At 39.4% G+C, this 23,804-nt stretch overlaps 1 protein-coding gene across 1 annotated transcript; it reads right to left on the minus strand.

The window, feature by feature from the left end:
- Positions 1-312: 312 nt before the first annotated feature.
- LOC105467344 (pancreatic triacylglycerol lipase) lies at positions 313-23,036 on the minus strand. The gene is made up of 12 exons (XM_011716873.2): positions 22,991-23,036; positions 21,380-21,534; positions 20,624-20,746; positions 17,877-18,011; positions 14,776-14,887; positions 13,296-13,415; positions 13,086-13,205; positions 12,475-12,593; positions 9,444-9,573; positions 7,886-7,994; positions 6,754-6,918; positions 313-428 (listed from the first exon to the last, which is right to left on the minus strand). The coding sequence occupies exons 1-12, from the start codon at positions 23,034-23,036 to the stop codon at positions 365-367; spliced, it is 1,398 nt and encodes a 465-aa protein (XP_011715175.1). The 3' UTR covers positions 313-364.
- Positions 23,037-23,804: the final 768 nt, after the last annotated feature.

Below are 23,804 nucleotides of genomic sequence, written 5' to 3' on the forward strand. Positions count from 1 at the left end.
ATTAGGAGCAGACACAGAACTTAAAGATTATGGAAAACGTGGCAATTGTGAGTCTTTCCATGTGAGCCCATCAAGAGGGGGTCATTTTGGACATGGAAGACTGCCTTAAGTGACAAGAATGGCGTAAGTAATATTAATAATGAACATGATGACAGTATCCTGTAAACAGCATTCGTAAGGTCAAATATGCAGCAAAATTCAACAGTCATTAGTAGTTCTTTTGACCAACTCCAAATTTTGGAGTTTAGTCACTTTATCCAACAGATTCACTTGAAACAATGGAGGTTTTGGACAAAAGAAACAGGCGCGTAATGCATTACCACCAGATTTTATTAGAAGTCAATTCATTGGTAACAGTAGTCTCCTAACACGGTGTGAGGGTGAGGAGAACCTCCTCCCTGACGGTTTCTGCACTACAGAAGTTGAACCTGTGGAGAGAAAACAACACAAAGTCACCTCCTCTTCCTGGCACACATCTGGAGTGTGACAATGAGGACAACCTCTGACCCCAACCTCCCAGTCTGAGGGAAGGGCACACCCTATGCTGGAGATCAGACAATGGCTGAGGGAGGACCTCTTCTACATAAAGGAATGAATTCTCCTTTCCAGTGTTATTTTCTGGTTGTGCACCAGCAGAGACAGAAGCTGTCAATAGACACCCCAAAGAAAAAGAAAGACTCATTTGTCATGAGCAGTCACTGAACACTTAGCCCATGTCAAAAAATGCAACTGAGGAACAGCAGAGTCACCATCATAATAAATCAGCCCAGTACATAAAAACGAATTTCTGGTATTATGTTGGCTAACCATTATTTTAATTCAATATTGGAATTAAAATGACAAAGTTTTCTCATTAAGACTGAATAATATGCCTTCTTTTCATGTGTGCATCAAATAAAGAAAAGAAAAGAAGGAAGGAAGGAGAAAGAAAGAAAGAGAAAGGAAGGAAGGAAGGAAGAAAGAAAGGAAGGAAGGAAGGAAGGAAGGAGAAATGAAAGAAAAAGAAAGAGAAAGAAAAGAGAAAGAAAGAAAGGAGAAGAGAAGAAGGAAGGAAGGAAGGGGAGGAAGGAAGGGAGGGAGGGAGGGAGGGAAGGAAGGAAGGAAAAGAAAGAAGGGAGGGAGGGAAGGAAGGAAGGAAGAAAGGAGGGAGGGAGGGAAGGAAGGGGAAGGGAAGGAGGGAAGGAAAGAGGGAAGGGAAGGAGGAAGGGAGGGAAGGAGGAAGGGAGGGAGGAAGGGAAGAAAGAAAAGGCTGAACAATACTTAAGATGCTTTGGAATATTTTTCTTTAATAAAATACCTTAGCATATGTAAACTATCAGGCACAGAAAAAAGTGCTCAGAAAATGTTTTTTTTCCCTTCACGCTCACTTCCTCAATAACTGGCAGCCTCACAAATAGGAAGTTAAAGGTTAAAACAGTTATCAATCAGGGACACAAGAAATGAAAGGCACCAATATTTATATATGATTAAAGGTGAACTGAATTTGTTTTGTAGTAGTTAAGAATTTTGTAGAGTCAAACTTCCTGCACAGAAATTCAGAAACGGTATCTTCATTTAATTATCCGTAAAATAAGGATAATGAAACTACCTCATAGGATATACATTTTTGTTTTAACAGCTTTACTGAGCTTTAATTTACCTGGAATAAACTGTACATATTTAAATTGATACGTTTTCACACACACAACATACACTTCTGAAACCATCACCAAAATCAAAGTTATAAACATGTCTATCATCTCCCCAATTGTCTTTCTTCCCCTTTGTAATTTCTTCTTCCCATTCCCTCCAATATTCACTCCTCCCAGGCAACCATTCTCTGCTGTCACTATAGAGTAGTTTGAATTGTCTGAAATTTTATATAAATGGAATCTAAGGTGTATGCACTCTGGTCTAGCTTTTCATTCAGTATAATTATCTCAAGATTCATCCATATTGTTGAGTGTACCATTAGTTGATTCCTTGTCACTGCTGAGTAATATTCCATTGTAGGGACAGACCATAGTTTGTTTATCCATTCCTTTTTTGGTAGACATTTGGATTGTTTCTACTTCTCGGCTGTTACAATAAAAGCTGCTATAGGCCCAGGCGCAGTGGCTCACCCATGTAATCCCAGCACTTTGGGAGGCCAAAGCAGGTGGATCACCTGTGGTCAGGGGTTCAAGACCAGCCTGGCCAACATGACGAAAATCTGTCTCAACTAAAAATACAAAAATTAGCTGGGCATGGTGGCACATGCCTGTAGTCCCAGCTACTGGGGAGGCTGATGCAGGAGAATCACTTGAACCCAGGAGATGGAGGTTGCGGTGAGCCAAGATTGTGCCACGGCACTCCAGCCTGTGTGACAGAGCAAGACTCTGTCTCAAAAACAAAAATTGCTACAAATATTCATGTACAAATCTTTTGTATAATTATATGTGTTCTTGCCTCATGGGTAAAGAGCGAAGACCGAAATCGCTGACTCAGCTAGATGCATGTTTGGCTTTTTAAGAAACTGTTAAGGTGCTTTCCAAAGTAGTTGTATCCTTTTTATATTCCCATCAGCACTGTATGATAGTCCTTCACAAGAACTGGTATTATCAATCTTAATTTTGGCCATTTAAATAGGTGGTATCTCATTCTGTTCTTAATTTGCATTTTTCTAATGATTAACAGTGTATCATTTTCGGTTCTTTCACATTGAGAAATCTATTTGTGTTTTTATGTTTAAAGTGCATTTCAGGCTGGGCACAGTGGCTCACGCCTGTAATTTCAGCACTTTGGAAGGTCGAGGTGGGTGAATCACTTGAGGTCAGTTTGAGACTAGCCTGACCAACATGGTGAAATCCTGCCTATACTAAAAATACAAAAATTAGCTGGCAGTGGTGCTGCTGCCTGTAATCCCAGCTACACAGGAGGCTGAGGCAGGAGAATCACTTGAACCTAGGAGGCAAAGGTTGAGATCGTGCCACTGCACTCCAGCCTGGGTAACAGAGCAAGACTCCATTTCAAAAAAATAAAAATAAAAAAGTACATTTTATATAGCCAGAATACAATTGGATATTGAGTTTTTAAAAATACAGTGGAGTAAGTTTTGTCTTCTAATTGTGGTATTTAGACCATTTTTACTTTATACGATTATTTATATGGCTAGGTATGAGGCTATTGTCTTTTTTTTTTTTTTTTTTTGAGACAGAGGAGTCTTGCTCTGTCGCCCAGGCTGGAGTGCAGTGGTGCAATCTCCACCTCCCGGGTTCACGCCATTCTCCTGCCTCCAGCCTCCCGAGTAGCTGGGACTACAGGCATCCTCCACAACACCCGGCTAATTTTTTGTGTTTTTAGTAGAGATGGGTTTCACCGTGTTAGCCAGGATGGTCTCAATCTCCCGACCTCGTGATCCGCCTGCCTTGGCCTCCCAAAGCGGAGGGATTATAGGCGTGAGCCACCGCACCCGGCCCCTTTTAGTTCTTTTTATACTATATTTTGGATTATATTTTATTCCATCTTATCTCCTTGTTTGGGTTATTTGCTATCATGCTTTGTTTCATTATTTTAGAATTTATAGCACATATTTTTTATTTATCACGTCTTACTTTCAAAAGAGAGTATACCAATTCATAAATGGTATAAGAACCTTCCAATAGTATATTTTCAGTTCTCTCCCCCCGCCCTTCATGTCAGTGTTGAATTTTACTTATACATCTATTATATACTCCCCAAAATAGTCATTATTTTTTAAGTAGTCAATTTTTTCAAAGAGAATTTAGTAATAAGAATTAAACATACTATGTATTTATCATGTATTTCCTATTTCCTGTGTTCTTAATTTCTTCTAGTGAATTCTTTTCTACCTGGTATCATTTTCCTGTGCCTGAAGTCCTTCCTTTGACATTTCTTTTAGTGTTAACCTGCTGGTGAGGAATTATTTCAGTTTTAAAAGTCTTTATTTCATCTTTGTCTTTGAAAGATATTTATGGGTATAAATTCCAGGTTAACAGTTTTTCCTTTCCATATTCAAAGATGTTGTTTCACCGTCTTCTAGCTTGCATTGTTCCTGATTAGAAATTTGCTGTAATTTTCTTTCTTCACTGTTCTAATGTGTCATTTTTCTCTGACTGCTTTTAATTTCAATTTCAATTTCAAAATATTTTGTCTTTATAATTGGGTTTCAACATTTTTTTATTTGTGGAAATGTAAGGGAACAAGTTAAGTTTTGTTAGACGGATATATCGTATAGTGGTAAAATCTAGGTTTTTAGTGTAATCCCCTGAATAATGTACATTCTACCTGGTTTTGAGCATTTTGATTTTTATGTGTGTTGGTGCTGTGCTGTTTTTTTCATGTTTCTTGTGATTTTCTTTGATCTGTTGGTTTATAGTTTTCACCATGTTTGAAAATTTTCAAGGTATTATTTCTTCACATATATTTTTTCTGTCCCTTCTTTGTTAGGGTCTTATTTCCAATAAATAAGCCTTATTGTTATTGTCCTACAGATCACTGATATTCTTTTAAAATTATTTTAAAGATTTTTTCTCTGTGTATTTCATTTCAGAAAGTTTCTATTATGTATTCAACATCATTAACCTTGTCTTCTATAATGTCTAATCTACTGTTAGTTACATTCTGTGCATGTTTTGTTTGTGACATTGTATTTTTCATCTCTAGAAACTCAGTGTGGGTCTTTTTCTATATAGGTTGAGCATCTAAATCTAAAAATAAAAAATCCATTCCTGAGGGAAGTAACTCAGGAATGGAAAACCAAACATTGTATGTTCTCACTGATATGTGGGAGCTAAGCTATGAGGACGCAAAGGCATAAGAATGATACAATCGACTTTGGGGACTTGGGGAGAAGAGTGGGAGGGGGGCGAGGGATAAAAGACAACATATATGGTGCAATGCATACTGCTCAGGTGATGGGTGCACCAGGATCTCAGAAATCACCACTAAAGAACTTACTCATGTAACCAAATACCACCTGTACCCAATAACTTATGGAAAAATAAAATAAAAATAAATTAAAAGTCCAAAATGCTCTGAAATTTGAAATGTTTGATTGCCAACATGATGCTCGAAGGAAATGCTTATTGGAACATTTCAGATTTTGGATTTTTTTTTTAAAATTTTTGATGCTCAACTGGTACATATAATGGAACTATTCCTAAAGTCCCAAGAAATTCAAAATTGAATCACTTCTGATCTCAAGCATTTTGGATGAGAAACACTCAACCTGTATATGCCACGCCTTTACTGACCTTTTAAGCAAATGGAATACAGGTTTAAGAATTGTTTTAATTTTCTCCTCTGCTAATGTAACATCTGTGTCAGTTTTGGTTTGGTGTCGATTGATTATTCTCCTCATTATAGGTTGGATTTTTCTGCATCTTTATATACCTGGGAATCCTTGAGTCAAAGTCAGATACTGTGGATTTTAGATTTTTAGGTGCTTGATAATTCTGAATCTTTATAAATATTCTTGACCTTTTTGTTCTGCAACGCAGTTAAGTTATTTGGAAATAGTTTCTTTACAGATCTTGGTCAATATAGGTAAATTATTTTCCACTATAAAGCAAGACTTTCTAAAATACTCTACCCTGTGTCCTTTGAATTATAAACTTTTCTAGACTGCTTGGTGGAAGTAAGCACCATTCCCAGTCCTGCAAGAGTATGGGAACTATTTTCTCTAATCCATCAAATGGATATTTCAATGACCTCCAGCTGGTTTGTTCTCATACATGGGCCAATCAGTACCTTGATGAATATTCAGGGGGACTTTTCATAACCTCTGGGATTCTCCCTCGGCAACTCACTCCTGTCTGGTACGCTGTCCTGTGAAATCTACTTCCCTGGATCTTCTGATTCTTAACTCTGATTCTTTAACTTAAGGAGTCCACTGAACTCTGCCTGGGTTTCTCCTCCCTGTGACACATCCTGGAAATCTCTTGGAGCAGTAAGCTGGGGCAACTGCAAGGCTCCATCTTGTCCGTTTTTGTCTCTCAGGGATCACTATCCCTTATTCCTTGATGTTCAGTGTCTGGAAAACTGTTTTTTCACATACTTAGTTTGAATTTTTGGTTATTTCAGTCAGGACAGTAAATCTGGGTTCTGTTACTCCATCTTTGCCAGAAGCAAAGTCCCCTCATTTGGTTTTCATGAGGATGGAAGGATAGAATGACAGAAGCACAGGGCTTGCCTCAGCATTTGGCCTAATACTCAGAAATACTTGGTCTAGTGTTGGTATTGTCATGATTATCATCAGATCACCTTTCCTGGTAGTTCACCTTCCTTTGGCTCGCACACCCTCCAGTCCTGGTTGAAACCAAGGATTATCTCCTGGACCTTCATCTTCACTAAGAAGACCAGTGATTCGGAAAAGCCTATTTCTATTCCTTGATACATTCACTGTGTTCCTAGCAACTTAAACAGCAATTAGGTGAGCCCGGGAAGTTTGGAAGATGCACACAAGAAGCACTCACATAGCACAAAACACAGCTGCCAAAGGAAGCATTCCTCTCACCTTAGAATCATGAAGCCAGATTCTCATTCTAACATTTAATTTGTATCAGCTATCACATATTTGTCTACGAATTGATCAAAGCTGTTTCCTAAAGTTCTACCCTTTTTCCTAAAGAAACAGAAGGCATTAGGAAGCAACTGTAACTAGGATGTAGGTGATCCCCTGTAGGAGGTTTCACTTAAATTAGACTTTTAGAAGGAATAGAACTATAAACACAGATTTGATATTTCACATCTCCTGGGATTTTCATTACTTACTGTTTTCCATCATTTGTCTCCACTATAATCTTGGATGCTCCCACTCTGGGTAAATTTAGGTCGATCACGTTGTTATACCAAATAAATTTAACTTTCTGCAAGTCCCCAACATCCACATCTGAGTCAAATTCATTGGAATGAGTATTATCTGGTCTGAGAGTGCCCCTGAGGATTTAAGAAGTGAATAAAAACATACATGAGCATACATATAAATATATATATATATATTTGTGTGTGTGTGTGTGTATATATATATATACACACATATACATACACATTTATGTTTCTAAGACCAGCTTACAGTGCATTTCTGGCTAAGGTGATTGGTAGTACATTTTTCATTCTAATGTATTAAACAAATTCAGACATGCATGCTAACTCACTGGTAGTCCATTTGCCGTTAATATCTCATATTAGTCACCTTTGCTTTAATAAAACTTCAAACATGTATTAGTCACAATTCCTCCACAATTTAATAAATGATGAGAGTATTCCATCATCTTTTTGCATGTGTTTTGTAGACAGACTAATTAATTACTGATTATAAATCAGATGCCAGTCATCAAAGCAAACATGAATGGTTTTATCAGGAAATAGCATGAAAATATTTAGAAACCGAATTCTGAATAGTATTAAGGCATAAGGATGACACAATTTCTTCCTTTTTCCTTATACATGTCAGTACTCTACTTCCATATAGTAATGAATAGACAAACTCTTAGGTTGATGACATACATTATACATGTGCAGTATTCCAACATTAAGAAGTATTGGCTGGCCACCATGGCTCATGCCCATGATCCCAGCACTTTGGAAGGCCTAGGTGGGCAGGTCACCTGAGGTCAGGAGTTTGAGACCAGCCTGGCCAACATAGTGAAACCTCATCTCTATTAAAAATACAAAAATTAGCCAGGCGTGGTGGTGGGTGCCTGTAATCCCAGCTACTCGGGAGGCTAAGGTAGGAGAATTGCTTGAACCCTAGAGGCAGAGGTTGTAGTGAGCCAAGACTGCACCACTACACTCCAGCCTGGGTGACAGAGCGAGACTCCAGCCTGGGCAACAGAGCGAGACTTCAACTCAAAAAAACAAACAAACAAACAAAAAAACCATAGAGCAATATTATTTTACTCACTTGAAAATTTCATACTGCTTAGAGTTTCCTTTACTTCCAAACAAAGAAACTAGTACATGTCCTGTGACCTTTTTTCCAGACAGTGTGACAGATACCTTATACCTCCAACCTGCAAGGGAGAAAAATTGCAAAATGTCAGTTTGGAGATAAAAGACACTAAAAACAAGTTAATTCGGATCCCACTACTGCTGAGTTTTGAATAATTTATTTATAATTTGTGTGTGTGTGTGTGTGTGTAATTTTCTAATCAAATAGTCATAGATATTCCTTTATATGTGTTTAGGGGATAGGCATTAGGTAGCAGGGGCTTTGCAGAATTTTTTCAAAGTTAAGACAGATTTTTTTTTCAAGCCAAGGGACTAAAGAATACATTTAGTTTTCAGTTTCCAACCTGACAATTTATCCTTGAAAGTTATAAGAACGTTATGTTAAAAGGTAGTCGTAAAATTGTGAACTGTGACATTTTTTCAGTTTAATTTATTTTCATAGATCACCAAATTTTAGAGTACTGCCATCTTTTTGTCTAAATATCTACATTTATTTTCAAAATTCCATAATTCAACTTTTCATTGCCTTTGGGAATATATTAATTTATGAAAACCAAAAGAACGTTTTCTTGGTACTAGCCAATAGTTTGCCATTTAGAGATTGCCTGAGCAAATTGCGGAGGAGATAACATTTGTCATCAGTATTAAAAAAAAAAAAACGGTAACCCAATTGACTCTCATCCAAATAGTTTTCTTCCTCTATTATTAAGAAAAGAAACCCAGAACCTGTTCCCATTCCTACTACTCCTCCATCCTCTAATTCCCATCACTCATGGAACCTACAATCCTAAACATCTCTTAAATCTGTCAATGTCTTTCCATTCTCACAACCTCTGCCATCTCTCTCTCCTAGATTACCTTTGTGCTTTTACGAAAGTCTCAGAATTTTGTTCAGTGAAACTTTTGAGTGAATATAAAGAGGCTGGAGCAGAGAAAGCCTTCTGAATATAGCACCAGAACCAAATGTGAAGAAACTTATTTTTGCAGCTCTAAGAGTCCAGGACCCAAACTCTGTTCTGCCACCCTAATTAGCTATAATTACCTTGAACATAGCATTGAGCATTTTTCCACATTGCAGAGGGGGTGTTTAAAGCTTTTGTATAGAAAAGCAAGTATGGGCCGGGCGCGGTGGCTCAAGCCTGTAATCCCAGCACTTTGGGAGGCCGAGACGGGCGGATCACGAGGTCAGGAGATCGAGACCATCCTGGCTAACACAATGAAACCCCGTCTCTACTAAAAATACAAAAAAATTAGCCGGGCGAGGTGGCGGGCGCCTGTAGTCCCAGCTACTCGGGAGGCTGAGGCAGGAGAATGGCGTGAACCCGGGAGGCGGAGCTTGCAGTGAGCCGAGATAGTGCCACTGCACTCCAGCCTGGGCGACAGAGCGAGACTCCGTCTCAAAAAAAAAAAAAAAAAAAAAAAAAAAGAAAAGCAAGTATGCACATTTTCAGTGGACATAATAATAAAATATATAGCAATACAAATATAAGATACAGAAAATAGAAACTTACGTGCAAAATTACTGGCATCACCAGTGTCTAGATAAAATTTCTGGCCCACATCATTTGTTTTCCCAGAATATCTATCAGCATAGTGACCCATCTGTGGGCAGCCTCCACTTGGACAGGGGAAGCACTTGTTCTAGTGAAAACAAACAAATGATGAATGAGGATGCCCTTTCTTTTAATTGTATACCATATTTCCTACATGTTGTTGTCATTCAAATATTCTAAAGCCAGTTCTGTTCTGATGGTAAACGGGGATTTTAACAGTGTCTCAGCAGCAAAGATTAACAATGCATTTCATTATTCACAACAGTAAGTCACCAACTTCACTGTTAAACAACACAGTACTATAAAAATCATACAGTGAGCTGGGTGCGGTGGCTCACACCTGTAATCCCAGCACTTTGGGAGGCTGAGGCAGGTGGATCACCTGAGGTTAGGAGTTCAAGATCAGCCTGACCAACATGGTGAAACCCCGTCTCTACTAAAAATGCAAAAATTAGTTGGACATGGTGGCGGGCGCTTATAATTCTAGCTACTCTGGAGGCTGAAGCAGGAGAATTGCTTGAACCCAGGAGGCAGAGGTTGCAGTGAGCCGAGGTTGTGCTATTGCACTCAAGTCTTGGGCAAGAGAGCAAGACTCCATCTCAAAAACAAAAACAAAAACAAAAACAAACAAACAAATAAAAAATACAATGAGAAAATATATATATATGTGTGTGTGTGTGTGTATCTATCTTCTATTTTTCCTCTTTTGCCTAATTTGTTCCCAAGACATTTATCTACTTACAGCTAGAATTTATTTTAGAAAGATTGCATAAGTAGAATAGAGGTTATAATCAGCTTCTGATAAACAAAATCAATTCTTTTCCTTTTTTTTTTTTGTTTGAGATAAAGTCTCTCTCTGTCACGCAGGCTAGAGTACAGTGGTGCGATCCGGCTCACTGCAAGCTCTGCCTCCCGGGTTCACACCATTCTCCTGTTTCAGCCTCCAGAGCAGTAGGGACTATAGGCATCCGCTACCACGCCCAGCTTATTTTTGTATTTTTAGTAGAGACAGGGTTTCACCATGTTAGCCAGGATGGTCTCGATCTCCTGACCTCATGATCCACCCGCCTTGGCCTCCCAAAGTGCTGGGATTACAGGCGTGAGCCACCGCGCCTGGCTTTCTTCAATTGTTTTAGCTCATGTTTAGCATATCAAGCCCTGAAGGATTTGTATCCCGGAATTTCCTCTATGTGAAGAGAAAATGCCCCAGCTACCCTAAGGCTTACTGTGAGGCTGATACCTGGAGAAGACATATTCATATAGGAAAATACTCCTTGTTTCTGAACCAAGGATTTATGAGAAAAAGAGATGGAGAGGGAGGAACCAAGTTGGCAGGACAAGTGTCCCAATTCCCACTATGAGGGGCAGGGCTACTCTACAGTAAAGGCAAGTGGTGGACTCCTGGCTCAATGGACCATATTATGGGCTTATCACAGTCCCAGGGTTGGCATTCAACAAAATCCAGGTGTTGCCTAAGCCAGCCAGGAAGAAATAGCCAAAGCTCTCTGAGGGCATTGCTAGAGCCAGAAGAACAGACAGGCCCAAGACTTCATCTCTAAATACAGCAGTGTGACCATCAATAAAAGACAAGGCTATTACCCAGCGTCCAAAGGAGCCCAAAGACTTTGCACCCACGGACTCCCAATTCATTTCCTCTGCTGAACACACATTGACCACCACCACCAGATCACCTGGCCCCAGCACTCACTTGGAGAGAAGCTTAGAAGGGAGTGCAAAGGTGAAGAAATCTGCAAGACTGAGACATTTTTTCTTATGCAAGTGCTGAGTATCACTTAAAAGAACTGTTTATATCGTTGAATTAGACTAAGTTTTAACTGGATGAAACCTGAGGCTTTTGTGTTTGCTTCTTTATTTTTTCCCCATTACTTATTGTTGGGTATTGGGGAAGAAAATTAAAATAAAGTTAAAATAAAGAAAGAGGAGGGATCTTCTGTCTTATTGTATATGGAAGCTGTAGTGTGAATAATATATGTACTCCCTCTCCCATAATAGCTAACATTAATTGAATGCTATTATATTTTTTGCTCTGAGCTAAGCAATTAACATATGTATTCTCATTAAGTCCTCTCACCAAATATGTTGAGTTTACCATTAGTATTTACATTTACAGATGAAGAAACTTCTTGGAGAAGTGTTTTGCTCAAAAATATTCAGCTATTTAATGGTGAAACCAGGATTTGCATCCTCTCTCCTAATCACTAAGGTATATATCCTGGGTAATTATGACTTCAGCTGGCACATTTGTTACTGGAAATTTTCTTATTAAATCCATAGGTTTTAAATTTTAATTTCAAAACTTTATGGTGCAAAGAAAAGTCAATTTTATAATTTTATTTAAAAAAACCCAGAGAATAGACATGTCATATCTGAGATCACATATAAAGAATTCAACCAAGAGCAAACCACTACAGCACACATTTACCTATGTAACAAACCTGCACATTCTGCACAAGTATCCTGGAACTTAAAGTAAAATTAAATAAATAATTCAACCAAGATATCAAGAGAATACCAAATAAAATGAAAACTCAAAAAAAAAAAATCTTGGCAATTATGAAATTGCACAGAAACATCCACACATGTCTATAATTATATATTAATAGTTTAAAAGGTCAGCATTTAAGAAAATTTTTCCATGTTCATCACCACCCTATAGATATTTCTCAGATTTCCATAGACTAATTATTTTTTGTTTGTTTAGGGTTATTTCTAAAACAAGTTTGAACATTTACCCAATGAATACAAGAGTAATACAAATGAAAGTAAACATAGGACATTTCCATTTACAAGCTCATTTCTCTAAAGTGCTCTAATTTATCACTATTTAAATACATATCTATAATTAAAGGCATGTATAAGTTCGAAAGTATAAAAACGTTCATTGAATGAGGTCATGTATAGGAAACCACACCAGTCATGTGAAGTGACAGTCACAAAATTCTTTATGCAGAAGGTGGAGTCTACTTACTGCAGTGAAGACGTTGTAAGAGGCACAGGGAAATCCAGCAAAGCCATCAGGATTGACGATGCTATCAGTGTAATATTTGTAGCTTCTTAAGTGATTACAGGCCGCAAAGTCTCGAGTCCCTTCGAATCAGGCACAATTACACATCAAGGACAGATTGCATTTTTCCGAGTTAACGTCATATTCAGAATATAGTGGTTGAATAGATTTCTCTAATTAACGTGAGCTCATGCGGGTCACAGAACAAAGTCATTTGTAAAGTATATTTATGATTTGTGATGTAATCAGAAGCTGAGTACTGTTAAAGATTATAATAGATAATACTGTAATTAAATGAAAGGTTTAACATACTGTAGAAGAAAAAGATTGGTCTAAATAAATAAAAGCTCATTCCCTGAATTAGGTGTTTGGAAGTTGACTGAAAATCCACTTTCTTTCCCAGTCTCCTCATGCCCACTTATCCCAGTGAAAACCTACATCTCATGGATACAATTAAAAGTCTTTTGTTACATAAAATGTGAGACCTGTACAATTCCAAAGAATTTAGCAAGTTTAGCAAAACAAAACGTAAGCTTCCCCCCAAGAAGATCTCTTTGTACACATAATAGTTCTACCTTGCCAGATTCCATCTATGTCCACAATCTGAGAGAGAATGTTCTTCTGACATCCAGGCATTTCCACTCCTCCATTTGGAAAGAAATCTAGATGGCCCACAACTTGGCTCATTCCAAACCCTGAAGAATCATAAAAGTGAATGAGGGTTTATGCTAATGTATAGACTCAGACAATATAACACCCTTTGGGGGACAGGTTGAGGAACTCACCCAAATTGGGGACTATAGGGGCACCATCCGTGTGAATTACATCCACAAATTGAGCATCACTGGGGTCCAATCGGACTAATTCAGGTGTGCCCTGAAAGCAAGGTTCTGCCGGGTCCAACCCTAGAGTAAAGAGTATGTGTCGTGAATTATGACAAGTCCTGAGTACAAGTATTAAGAGTAAAACATGAGTTATGCATGGAAAGGGATGAACGAGTTCTTCCTTACCTGACCATTTGCTGAAGGGGAATCTGCTTCTAGCTATTTGCTTTAAAGTGAATTTTCTCCAAACCAAAGAATATGCCTTTCCTCATGGCCGTGTAGTCAATGGGAGAGTCTTGGTCACTAGCGCAGTTACAAGAAAAGAGGCAGACTCTGGGACACACTGGACTAAAAACCACTCAGGGTAAAAGAGTCCCCAGTAGACTGTGAACTCCCACAAGAGCAAGGACCTTGGCTTCCATAAACGTCACTGAGAACACAGGCTTGCATTGCACAGCGCCTGGCTGAGCAGGCTATGGGAAAGAAACATTTACAGACGGTGGAAAAGAAAATCCTGGGCAGAACTCCCCTTCAGCAAATGAACGGATAGGCATTCCAGATTATTCCAAGTCCAGATACAGCCGACTTATCCCAAGGGTTAAAAAGAGAATCACCAAGTCAGAGACAAAAAGGTTGAACACTGATGGAAGAGGAAAGTGGTCCTTCCTTGAAATAATCACCTCTCAGATCCAGGATGGTAGAATCTTTCTTACAACCTTACAGAGGTTTTAGAATCTGGATATCCAATATATGAGCTCACTGGCCGAATGCAGCCAGCCTCAGGTTTGTAAAATACTGTTTGTTATCTCATTAGCAGCACACAGAACTGGCAGCCCAGGGCACCCTGACCACATTTTCCCTGACGACTCTGGGGTTACGTTTGAGATTTAAGCACATTAGCAATTGCTACTGAAGCAGAATATAATCAGTTATACAAATTTCAGCTTCTTGGGTTTAATTGTATTTATTCTACTATTTATGAAGTGTACTCTATTCATGAAACTTGTCCTTTGTGAATGTTGGTCAATGGGGAAACAGGCATGAATAAAATCTCTAGATGACCTTAATTCACATTTTAGTCACATGCAATATAAATATGTTAAACAGAGTGCTGTAGACCAAAGACTGGTATCAATGAAGACTTTACAAAGCCTCAGAACACAGTGATTTCCGATTGTGAGGCCCAATTCAGAAAACATGAGAAGGTAAAAAGTAGAATTGCACCAAATTTCCGTCTTGTATTTCCTTTTAGACCATAGACAGTCTACATGTAGTCTAATTTTGTAGCTTTATTTATTTATTTATTCACTTACTTACTTTTTATTTTTATTTTTTTAAGGAGATGGGAGTCTCACTATGTTGCCCAGACTGGCCTCAAACTTCTGGGCTCAAGAGATCCTCTTGCCTCAACCCCCTGGCATCTTTCACTGTTTTGACCAACCTGTGATGCGTCCAACAGTCCCATTGGTTCTCCTTCCAGCCTCCCCAGCAGCGTGGGCACCCAGGCTGTGGCCAATGATGTGCACATTGGAAGGTGAGTAACCGAACGCCGACTGTTGGAAAGAAAACATTTTTAGAATGTTTTCAAGTACAGTCATGAGTTGCTTAACAACGGGGATATGTTAAGAGAAATGCATCGTCAAGCGATTTTGTTGTGGGAACATCATAAAGTGTACTTACATAAACCTAGATGGCATAGCCTACTACACACCTAGGCTATGTGGGACAGCCTGTTGCTTCTAGGCTACAAACCTGTACTGCATGTGACTGTACCATGTACTGTAGGCAATTGGAACACAATGTAACTAGTTGTGTATCCAAATATATCTAAACCTAAAAAACATACAGTAAAAATACAGTATAAAAGATATTAGGCTGGTCTTGGTGGCTCAGGCCTGTAATCACAGCACTTTGGGAGGCTGAGGTGGGCTGATCACCTAAGGTCAGGAGTTCAAGACCAGCCTGGCCAATCTGGTGAAACCCTGTCTCTACAAAAATAAAAAAATTGGCCAGGTGCAGTGGCTCATGCCTGTAATCCCAACACTTTGGGAGGCCGAGGTGGGCGGATCACGAGGTCGGGAGATCGAGGCCATCCTGGCTAACACAGTGAAATCCCCTCTCTACTAAAAATACAAAAAATTAGCCAGGCGTGGTGGTGGGTGCCTGCAGTCCCAGCTACTTGGGAGGCTGAGGCAGGAGAATGGCATGAACCCGGGAGGCCAAGCTTGCAGTGAGCCGAGATCGCCCCACTGCATTCCAGCCTGGGCAACAGAGCAGGACTCCGTCAAACAAACAAACAAAACAAAAATTATCTGGGCATGGTGGTGGGTGCCTATAATCATGGCTACTAGGGAGGCTGAGGTGGGAGAATCACTTGAACCCGGGAGGTGGAGGTTGCAGTGAGCCAAGATTGTGCCACCGCACTCCAGCCTGGGTGACAGAGCGAGACTGTCTCAAAAAAAAAAAGTCCCAAAGTGGTACATCTGTAGAGGCCACTTACCATGAATGGAGCTTGCAGGACTGGAAGTTGCTCTGGGTGAGTCATGGAGTAAGTGGTGAGGGAATGTCAAGGCCTAGGACGTCACTGCACACTGCTGAAGACTTAATACACACTGTACACTTACTCTACACTCAGTTCATTTAAAATATTTTTCTTTATGCAATTTTTATTTTTATTATTTTATTTATTTATTTACTTATTTATTTTTTGAGATGGAGTCTCCCTCTGTCCCCCAGGCTGGAGTGCAGTGGCGCGATCTCAGCTCACTGTAAGCTCCGCCTCCCGGGTTCACGCCATTCACCTGCCTGTCTCCCGAGTAGCTGGGACTACAGGCGCCCGCCACCACACCCAGCTAAATTTTTGTATTTTTAGTAGAGACGGGGTTTCACCGTGTTAGCCAGGATGGTCTAAATCTCCTGACCTTGTGATCCGCCTGCCTCGGCCTCCCAAAGTGCTGGAATTACAGGTGTGAGCCGCTGCGCCCAGCCATTTTAACTTTTCAAAATTTTTTGTTAAAAACGAAGACACAAACACCTGCATTAGCCTAGGCCTATACAGGGTCAGGATCATCAACCTCACTGTCTTCCACCTCCACATTTTATTTCCTGGAAGGTCTTCAGGGGCAATAACATGCATGAAGCTGTCATTTCCTATGATAACATGTCTTCTTCTGGAATACTTCCTAAAGGATCTGCCTGAGGCTGTTTTTCTTTTTCTTTTTTTAATAAGTAGAAGGAGTATACTTTAAAATAATGATAAAAAGTACAGTAAATATGTAAACCAGTAATGTCATCGTTTATTATCATTATCATGTATTGTACATGATTATACGTGGTAGAGTTTTATATAACTGGGAGTGCAGTAGGTTTGTTTATAACAGCATGACCACAAATCCATGAGTAATATGTTGTGCTATGGTATCATGATAGCTATAAGTCACAAGGCAATGGAATTTTTTAGCTCCATTGTCATCTTATGGGACCTCCATCTGAAGTCCATCATTGACCTACACATCCTTGTGTGGTGCATGACTGTGTTGCAGAATTCGTGAGGGGCGCACGGGGAGAAACTTCAAAAACCTTGGTGTCAAGAAGATACACTGCCTTTCCAAAGCACTTGACGTCCATGTTTTTTAAAATAGTTATAATGAAACATGGAAATGGGTTTAACTTTTAATCTGGAGGAAGTAGGGCTGTATTTTGTTGGAGAGATAAACCTTAATGAATATGAAGAGCTGTTATCCAGAGATGATGAAGCAAGTATTTGGATTAGAAAGTAAAAATAAAAACAGTTATTTAAACACATTTGAGTATAACATTTTCTGTGTTTTTTTGTTACCAAATGAGGTTAGCTTGTTATCACTGTACTTCTCTTAAGAAAACAAAACTAAAATCAAACAAAACTAGATTAATTTTAAGGTTGACATAGGTAATAACTAGTAAAATTAAAACAAATACTCGTGGAATTAAAAACAACCTACCAATTGCTTGAATAAATTAAATTTTAAAAACCAGTTTATTTTTATTTTATTTTATTTTATTTTATTTTATTTTATTTTAGACGGAGTCTTTCTCTGTCACCCAGGCTGGTGTGCAGGCGCGATCTTGGCTCACTGCAAGCTCTACCTCCTGGGTTCAGGCCATTCTCCTGCCTTAGCCTCCCGAGTATCTGAGACTACAGGCACCTGCCACCACGCCTGCCTAATTTTTTTGTATTTTTAGTAGAGGCAGGGTTTCACCGTGTTAGCCAGGATGGTCTCGATCTCCTGATCTCGTGATCCGCTTGTCTCAGCCTCCCAAAGTGTTGGGATTACAGGTGTGAGCCACTGCACCCAGCCAAAAAGAACTAGTTTATTAACATAATGGGTTATTGATGAAACCCAAAGCTAGATTTTTAAAAAAATTTTTCTTTGCAACCAAGGGAAATGTCATATCTGAGTAGAGAAATGTCTTTATCTATGATTAAATCTACAGACTTTTTTTTTGGAAAGACAATCTGGAAAACCATGTGTACAGGCTTTTATACAATCCAGGGGTAATTACCTTCAGAACTTCAACAAAATACGCTACTTCTGCTCCCACAATCCTGATGTTCTGTGACGCTTGTGTGTATCCAGTTCGGGAGCCACCTTTCCAGTCCACACAGATACAGTTCACGCTTTCCACCTGGAACAGATTCTGGTGGAAGGGGCACAATAAACAGATACATAATTCAGGATCTTTATTAATTACTAGTTAACATATCAGAGGACTAGGATAAATTCCTTCCTTGACTGACACGACATCATTTTAACCCCAATGCAACTGACAAAACTTATAGTCTGTTATAGATATATCATCTCTGCTAAAGTTTAACATCATCTCCAAACTGGAATTTGACCATAGTGGGAACTGGATTCTTGGGATTTCTGCTGTAGCAGATACAGAGACATTTAATTCAAGAAAAAAATGTATAAAATGTGGTACAATGGGTTGTTCATTAGGTCCTCCTAAATGCCACAAGACTACATTGTCCCTTACTAGAATGCACCCAAGGACATTGTCTGCCTTGTCCACTGGTGCAGCCTCAGTGTCCGGAAGAGATTCTGGTACACAGAAGGTGCTCAGTAAATATTTAATGAATGAATGAAAGACAATGTTAGGACCCCTTATATAAATACATTGAAGGTAAATAAGTTTTTCCGCAATGGAAATACTAATCAAAATTTTTAGATGAACATGTTTTATTGTACATCACTAAAGAGTTATTAATATTTCACATGGAAACACTGCCTACCAGATATCTACGGAAAGCCTTGCTTGATGGCATTTAATTATGGCTTCATGGAGGTTAGTTCTGAAAGGAATTCTGTTGTCTGAGTGTGTTTATGTATACCCTATTTTTTTTCCAAAAAGAATTTGAGAATAGGCCAGGTGCAGTGGCTCACGCCTGTAATGCCAGCACTTTGGGAGGCCCAGGTGGGTGGATCACGAGGTCTGGAGATCGAGACCATCCTGGCTAACACGATGAAACCCCATCTCTACTAAAAATACAAAAAATTAGCCGGGCCTGGTGGCGGGCACCTGTAGTCCCAGCTACTCAGGAGGCTGAGGCAGGAGAATGGAGTGAACCCGGGAGGTGGAGCTTGCAGTGAGCCGAGATCACACCACTGCACTCCAGCCTGGGTGACAGAGCAAGACTCCATCTCAAAAATAAAAAGAATTTGAGAATAATGGAACAGTCTTAGAAATCATCTCCAACTTTTCCATTTTCAAAAGGAAAAATCCAAAGCAGGGAAAAGATTTGCTAATCATAGCTACGGAAAGAGTCAGGACTGAAATGTAGAACCTTTATCCTTCTAGTTTAAACCACTTGTTTCTGCATCTCAAAGCAATAGTGCTGTCAAAGCCTAATCAATGCAAAACAAAACAAAACAAAACAAAAACAAACCACAATTGCCTTTGGGATCTTAGAAATAAATTGCATAGCCATATCAAAGGAAGCTATATTCCTTTTGAACTAAGAATAATATATATATTTTTTTCTTCGCTGTTGTGTAAAAATCTATTACTACCCTCCAATAATCATCAGCTTTAAATTATTTTGGAAGACAAGTTGTGGTTTTACTGCTTGTGTTTAAACTTGCAGAGTGTACGGACTCTAGGGTGCTCATCTGTCTTTAGGATCAATGGATATGCTCTGGAGTTGACTCATTCTGCCCTTCGTTTGAGCCACAGGCAGACCTGAAATTCTATGGGCTTAGGAGGACCTTTGTGTCTTTCTTGTTTTTTTTTTTTTTTTTTTTTTTTTGAGACGGAGTCTCACTCTGTCACCCAGGCTGGAGTGCAATGGCGCGATCTTGGCTCACTGCAACCTCTGCCTCCCGGGTTCAAGTGATTCTCCTGCCTCAGCCTCCTGAGTAGCTGGGATTACAGGCACGCACCACCATGCCTGGCTAACTGTTTTGTAGTTTTAGTAGAGACGGGGTTTCACCGCGTTAGCCAGGATGGTCTCGAACTCCTGACCTTGTGATCAGCCTGCCTCAGCCTCTCAAAGTACTCGGATTACAGGTATGAGCCACCACACCCGGCCTGTGTCTTTCTTCTTGATACCTCTGAAGAAAGGACTACTCCCTTTGTGCCACAGTAGGTCAAAGAAATTTGATGAATACATGAATAAACACTTGAACAAATGAATGAATAATAATGTTCCTCAAGCACTAGCAGTTACTAGGAAAATTTATTCTATTTGATTTTCTGTCTTTTCATTCTTTATGACACAGCACATAGCCAAAGGCAAATTAAAGAAAATAGGATCACTGCTGTTGAAACAACAGAAGCCAAAATAAAAAACCTACACAGTTTTCCAAGTTATTGCTACCAGAGGAGATCAAAGAGTAGCAAGTGAACATCAAAAGAAAATAATTCATTCAGGCAAAATGAGACCTCTTAGCGCTTCACATAAAATTAAAAACAAATGAAAAATCAGGGGCCTATGACCAGCTGGTGTGCATCAGCATGAGAGCATCTGTTGCTAAAATTTTGAAACACCTCCATATCAGTTGTTAAATAACTAGTGCCTGGATCTGCCAAATGCTTGCCAGCCTCACTGCTCTGAGCATCCTAAACCCCCTCTTCCCACCAACACCTCCTTGACCTCCCTTAGGAACTCTAGGCCCCGCAGGGGTCTGAAGATCCTTCAAGACTGTGGGTACCAGCACTGTCCTCACTGGTTGGGGCCAGTGCCTTACTACTGGTTGTTAATTATCACTTTGGAAACAGCCTTTCCTTGAGAGATGACTACATCTCACCTTGCATATATTGGCCAGCCAGTTTTCTTCTCCCTTGTCTATGAATCCATGAATAATAAAGCGAGTTTTTCTATTTGTTTTGAAATTGGAGTTACTGATGGTTGATGAATCTGCGACAAGTTCCTGTTTAGACAGAAAAGTGTTTCATGTCAGTTTCCTATAGTAGCCAATAGAACTATTTGTGGAGAGGGTTCCACATGGAGAGGGGCGGTAAGTAGAAGACTGCTAGGATTCAGGATCCTTGTGAATAATGATCCTCCCATTATAACCACAGTATTCACTATCATCACCATGTTGCCATTTCCCAGTCATCACGACATGTTTGCAGTTGTTCAACTTGGGATAATATGTCTGTTATAAACTTGGTGGCAATGATCTTTTCTTCATACAATGGAAGGCTTTGTGTGTATGTGTGTGCATATGTTTATGTATCTTTATCTAATATAGATATACATACATAATGGGAGATTATATAAATATATAATATTGGGAATGTTTATATACTTTATATATATAAATATAGCCCTATATTTACAATATTTATTAAATGTTATAGAGGAAGGACAAGAATAATACGAAGTTAATGAACCTTTTATAAAGAATTTACATTAAGAAATACCTAAGCTCAGTGCCCTGAATATCTACAAAGATGCAAATTTCACAGCCTGATTTGTTTCTCTTAAGAACGTGAATATTCAGTATCCTTATTACATAAAACAGGTGGAACTTAGTTCTAAACACAGTGATAGTTCTTACTTGAAAGTTGTTTGGGTTCTCATTAGTATATAGGAGGAAGCGGGTGTTGACATCTTTTGGAGCCCAGGGCAATATATGGAGGGGTCTTTCCACAATTCCTGACCATGGGGAATCATCGCTGAAGCAGCCGAGTCTTTCATAGCAAACTTCTTTTCCTGCAGTCCCCCAGAAGGATATTATTTTACAAGCATGCTCTTTTTAACGATCTGTCTGCCAATATATATATATGAGTTAAATTACACTGTGTGGTAGACATTCCTCCTCTACTACTCTCAACACCTTCCTAGCCACACACTCACAAAACAGCTTCAAAAGACAACACAACTGTTCCAGACAGGCTGTTGGTCCTCAATTCTACCACACAGGATCACTTCACTCCCCTTGTGTCTCTGACCAGTCCCAATGTGGGACTCCTTTTAGCCTCTGAACTCAGATATCTTCCTTGGGCCATAGGTGCTCAAGAAAGAGACAACCCCGTGTCCCTAAGCCTTAACTTCTTGTAGCCACCATTTAGCTATGGGCTTTGAAAGGAGCGCTTACATTTTATAGAAAGGTCAAAACCGTATATCCCTATCCTTGCTGTACTGCAGATCATCTTCATTACTGTGATGAAGAAGCTGTTCACAAACAACCAAACAACAAATCTATGGTTTAACACAACTCCAGGCTTGAATGTCACTCCATAAAAAAACAACCTAAAGAGCCTGTAATCCCGGCACTTTGGGAGGCCAAGGCAGGTGGATCACAAGGTCAGGAGATTCAGACCATCCTGGCTAACATAGTGAAACCCCGTCTCCACTAAAAATACAAAAAAAATTAGCCAGGTGTGGTTCCAGGTGCCTGTAGTCCCAGCTACTTGGGAGGCTGAGGCAGGAGAATGGTGTGAATCCAGGAGGCAGAGCTTGCAGTGAGCTGAGATGGCACCACTGCACTCCAGCCTGGGCGACAGAGCGAGACTCTGTCTCAGGAAAAACAAAAACAAAAACAAAAAAAACTCAAAGAAGGTTTCTCTTTTCTAAGGAGGATAAATCTAGATTAATGGTAGGAGTAAGAGTAGTAGCTGTTGTGGGGGCTAACTTTCTCACAATCTTACCATGTGCCAGGTGCTGGGCTGGATGATTTACTAATCTGACCTAATTCTCACAATAATCCTAGGAGATGGGGTATCCAACTCTCCCCATTTTGCAGACAAAGATTCTGAAGCACAGAAGAGTTAAGAATTTTGCTCAGAGTAATACAGCTGTAGGTGGTGGTGGAGCCAAGGTTCAAACTCCTAACTTGACTTAATGTCAGGGTTGCTAGATTTAGCAAATCAAAATACAAGTAAATTTGAATTTCAGATAAATGATAATGTTTTAGTATAAATACGTCACATATTTGTTGTTTGTGGGAAATATTTGTTGTTTATCTGAAATTCAAATTTAACTGGGCATCTTAGATGTTTTCTGACAACCCTACTCCACATACCTGTGTTCTTATGCATCTCCTGTGCTTTACTCCTTGAAGTAATGCTTCCTGTTATTACTGTGGCCTGAATTCAGCTGCCATAGCCCTCTTGACCGTGTTGAAAAGTGAATCTCTCCCAGCTCAACATTTATATTTTTTTCTTACCTGCTACTGCTCCCAGCAGCAGTGAAAGAGTCCAAAGTAGCAGCATCTACACGAAATTAAAAACATGATTGAGTCTGGCTAAGTTTTTAAAAGATCGGTAAGTTTTAGTTCATTTAGATCTCTGGGGGAAAATGGATAAATTCTGATCAATTAGGCCTAGAAAACATGTTCCTGACTCACCGTGGCAATTCGGTCAGGTTCCACACGCAACCAGATAGCAACAAAAGGTCCTTTTATAGGCGAAGCTTATCTTTTTGAAACCGTGGAAAAATGGCATGCAAGGAAAGGCCCAAGGATGTGTTTCTAATTTTAATCATAGATAAACCAGGGTTGACAGAGTAGATAAAGTTTTCCATAGTAGTTGTGGGAAGATGAGAAAGGGGGTAGATATGTGATTATGTAAAGCTCAAAATCACTTTTAATTTCATTATAGTAAAGGTTCTAGTCTTTCTGTCCCTTTTTTAAGTTTACAATTCTCTGTGCATGCCTGTGGGCATGTGTGAAACTAAATTGTTTTCACAGATTTAATAACAGCAGTCTTAAAAGCAAATGCTAACAGCCTACCAGCTCTTGCCATTTTTGTATAACCTTGCCTTACCCTCAAAAACAGTGAAATAGAAGCAATCCTTCAAGAGAATTCATACCTTCTGGAAAAGCATTTGATTTGTTATTTTGATAGTCTATATAACTGATTTATTTCTCAACAATATCATGGAGGAAAGAATAAATAAGCTACGAAAAGGAATTGGGGGTGCAGCCAAAAGCATAGAGGCAGAATCTGTGACCCCACTATCAGATGAAATGATGAATAAGC

This window comes from Macaca nemestrina, chromosome 9, assembly GCF_043159975.1.
Source record: "Macaca nemestrina isolate mMacNem1 chromosome 9, mMacNem.hap1, whole genome shotgun sequence".
Classification (NCBI taxonomy): Eukaryota; Metazoa; Chordata; class Mammalia; order Primates; family Cercopithecidae; genus Macaca; species Macaca nemestrina.

What these genes read in the sequence shown, in the direction of transcription:
- LOC105467344 (XM_011716873.2), bottom strand. Translation starts at nt 23,036, where the DNA reads ATGCTGCTACTTTGGACTCTTTCACTGCTGCTGGGAGCAGTAGCAG. An exon ending in GCTGCTGGGAGCAGTAGCAG is followed by an intron (nt 21,535 to 22,990) that starts GTAAGAAAAAAA and finishes GGGGGACTGCAG; the next exon opens with GAAAAGAAGTTTGCTATGAA. An exon ending in ATTTTGTTGAAGTTCTGAAG is followed by an intron (nt 14,888 to 17,876) that starts GTAATTACCCCT and finishes TCTTTCCAACAG; the next exon opens with TCGGCGTTCGGTTACTCACC.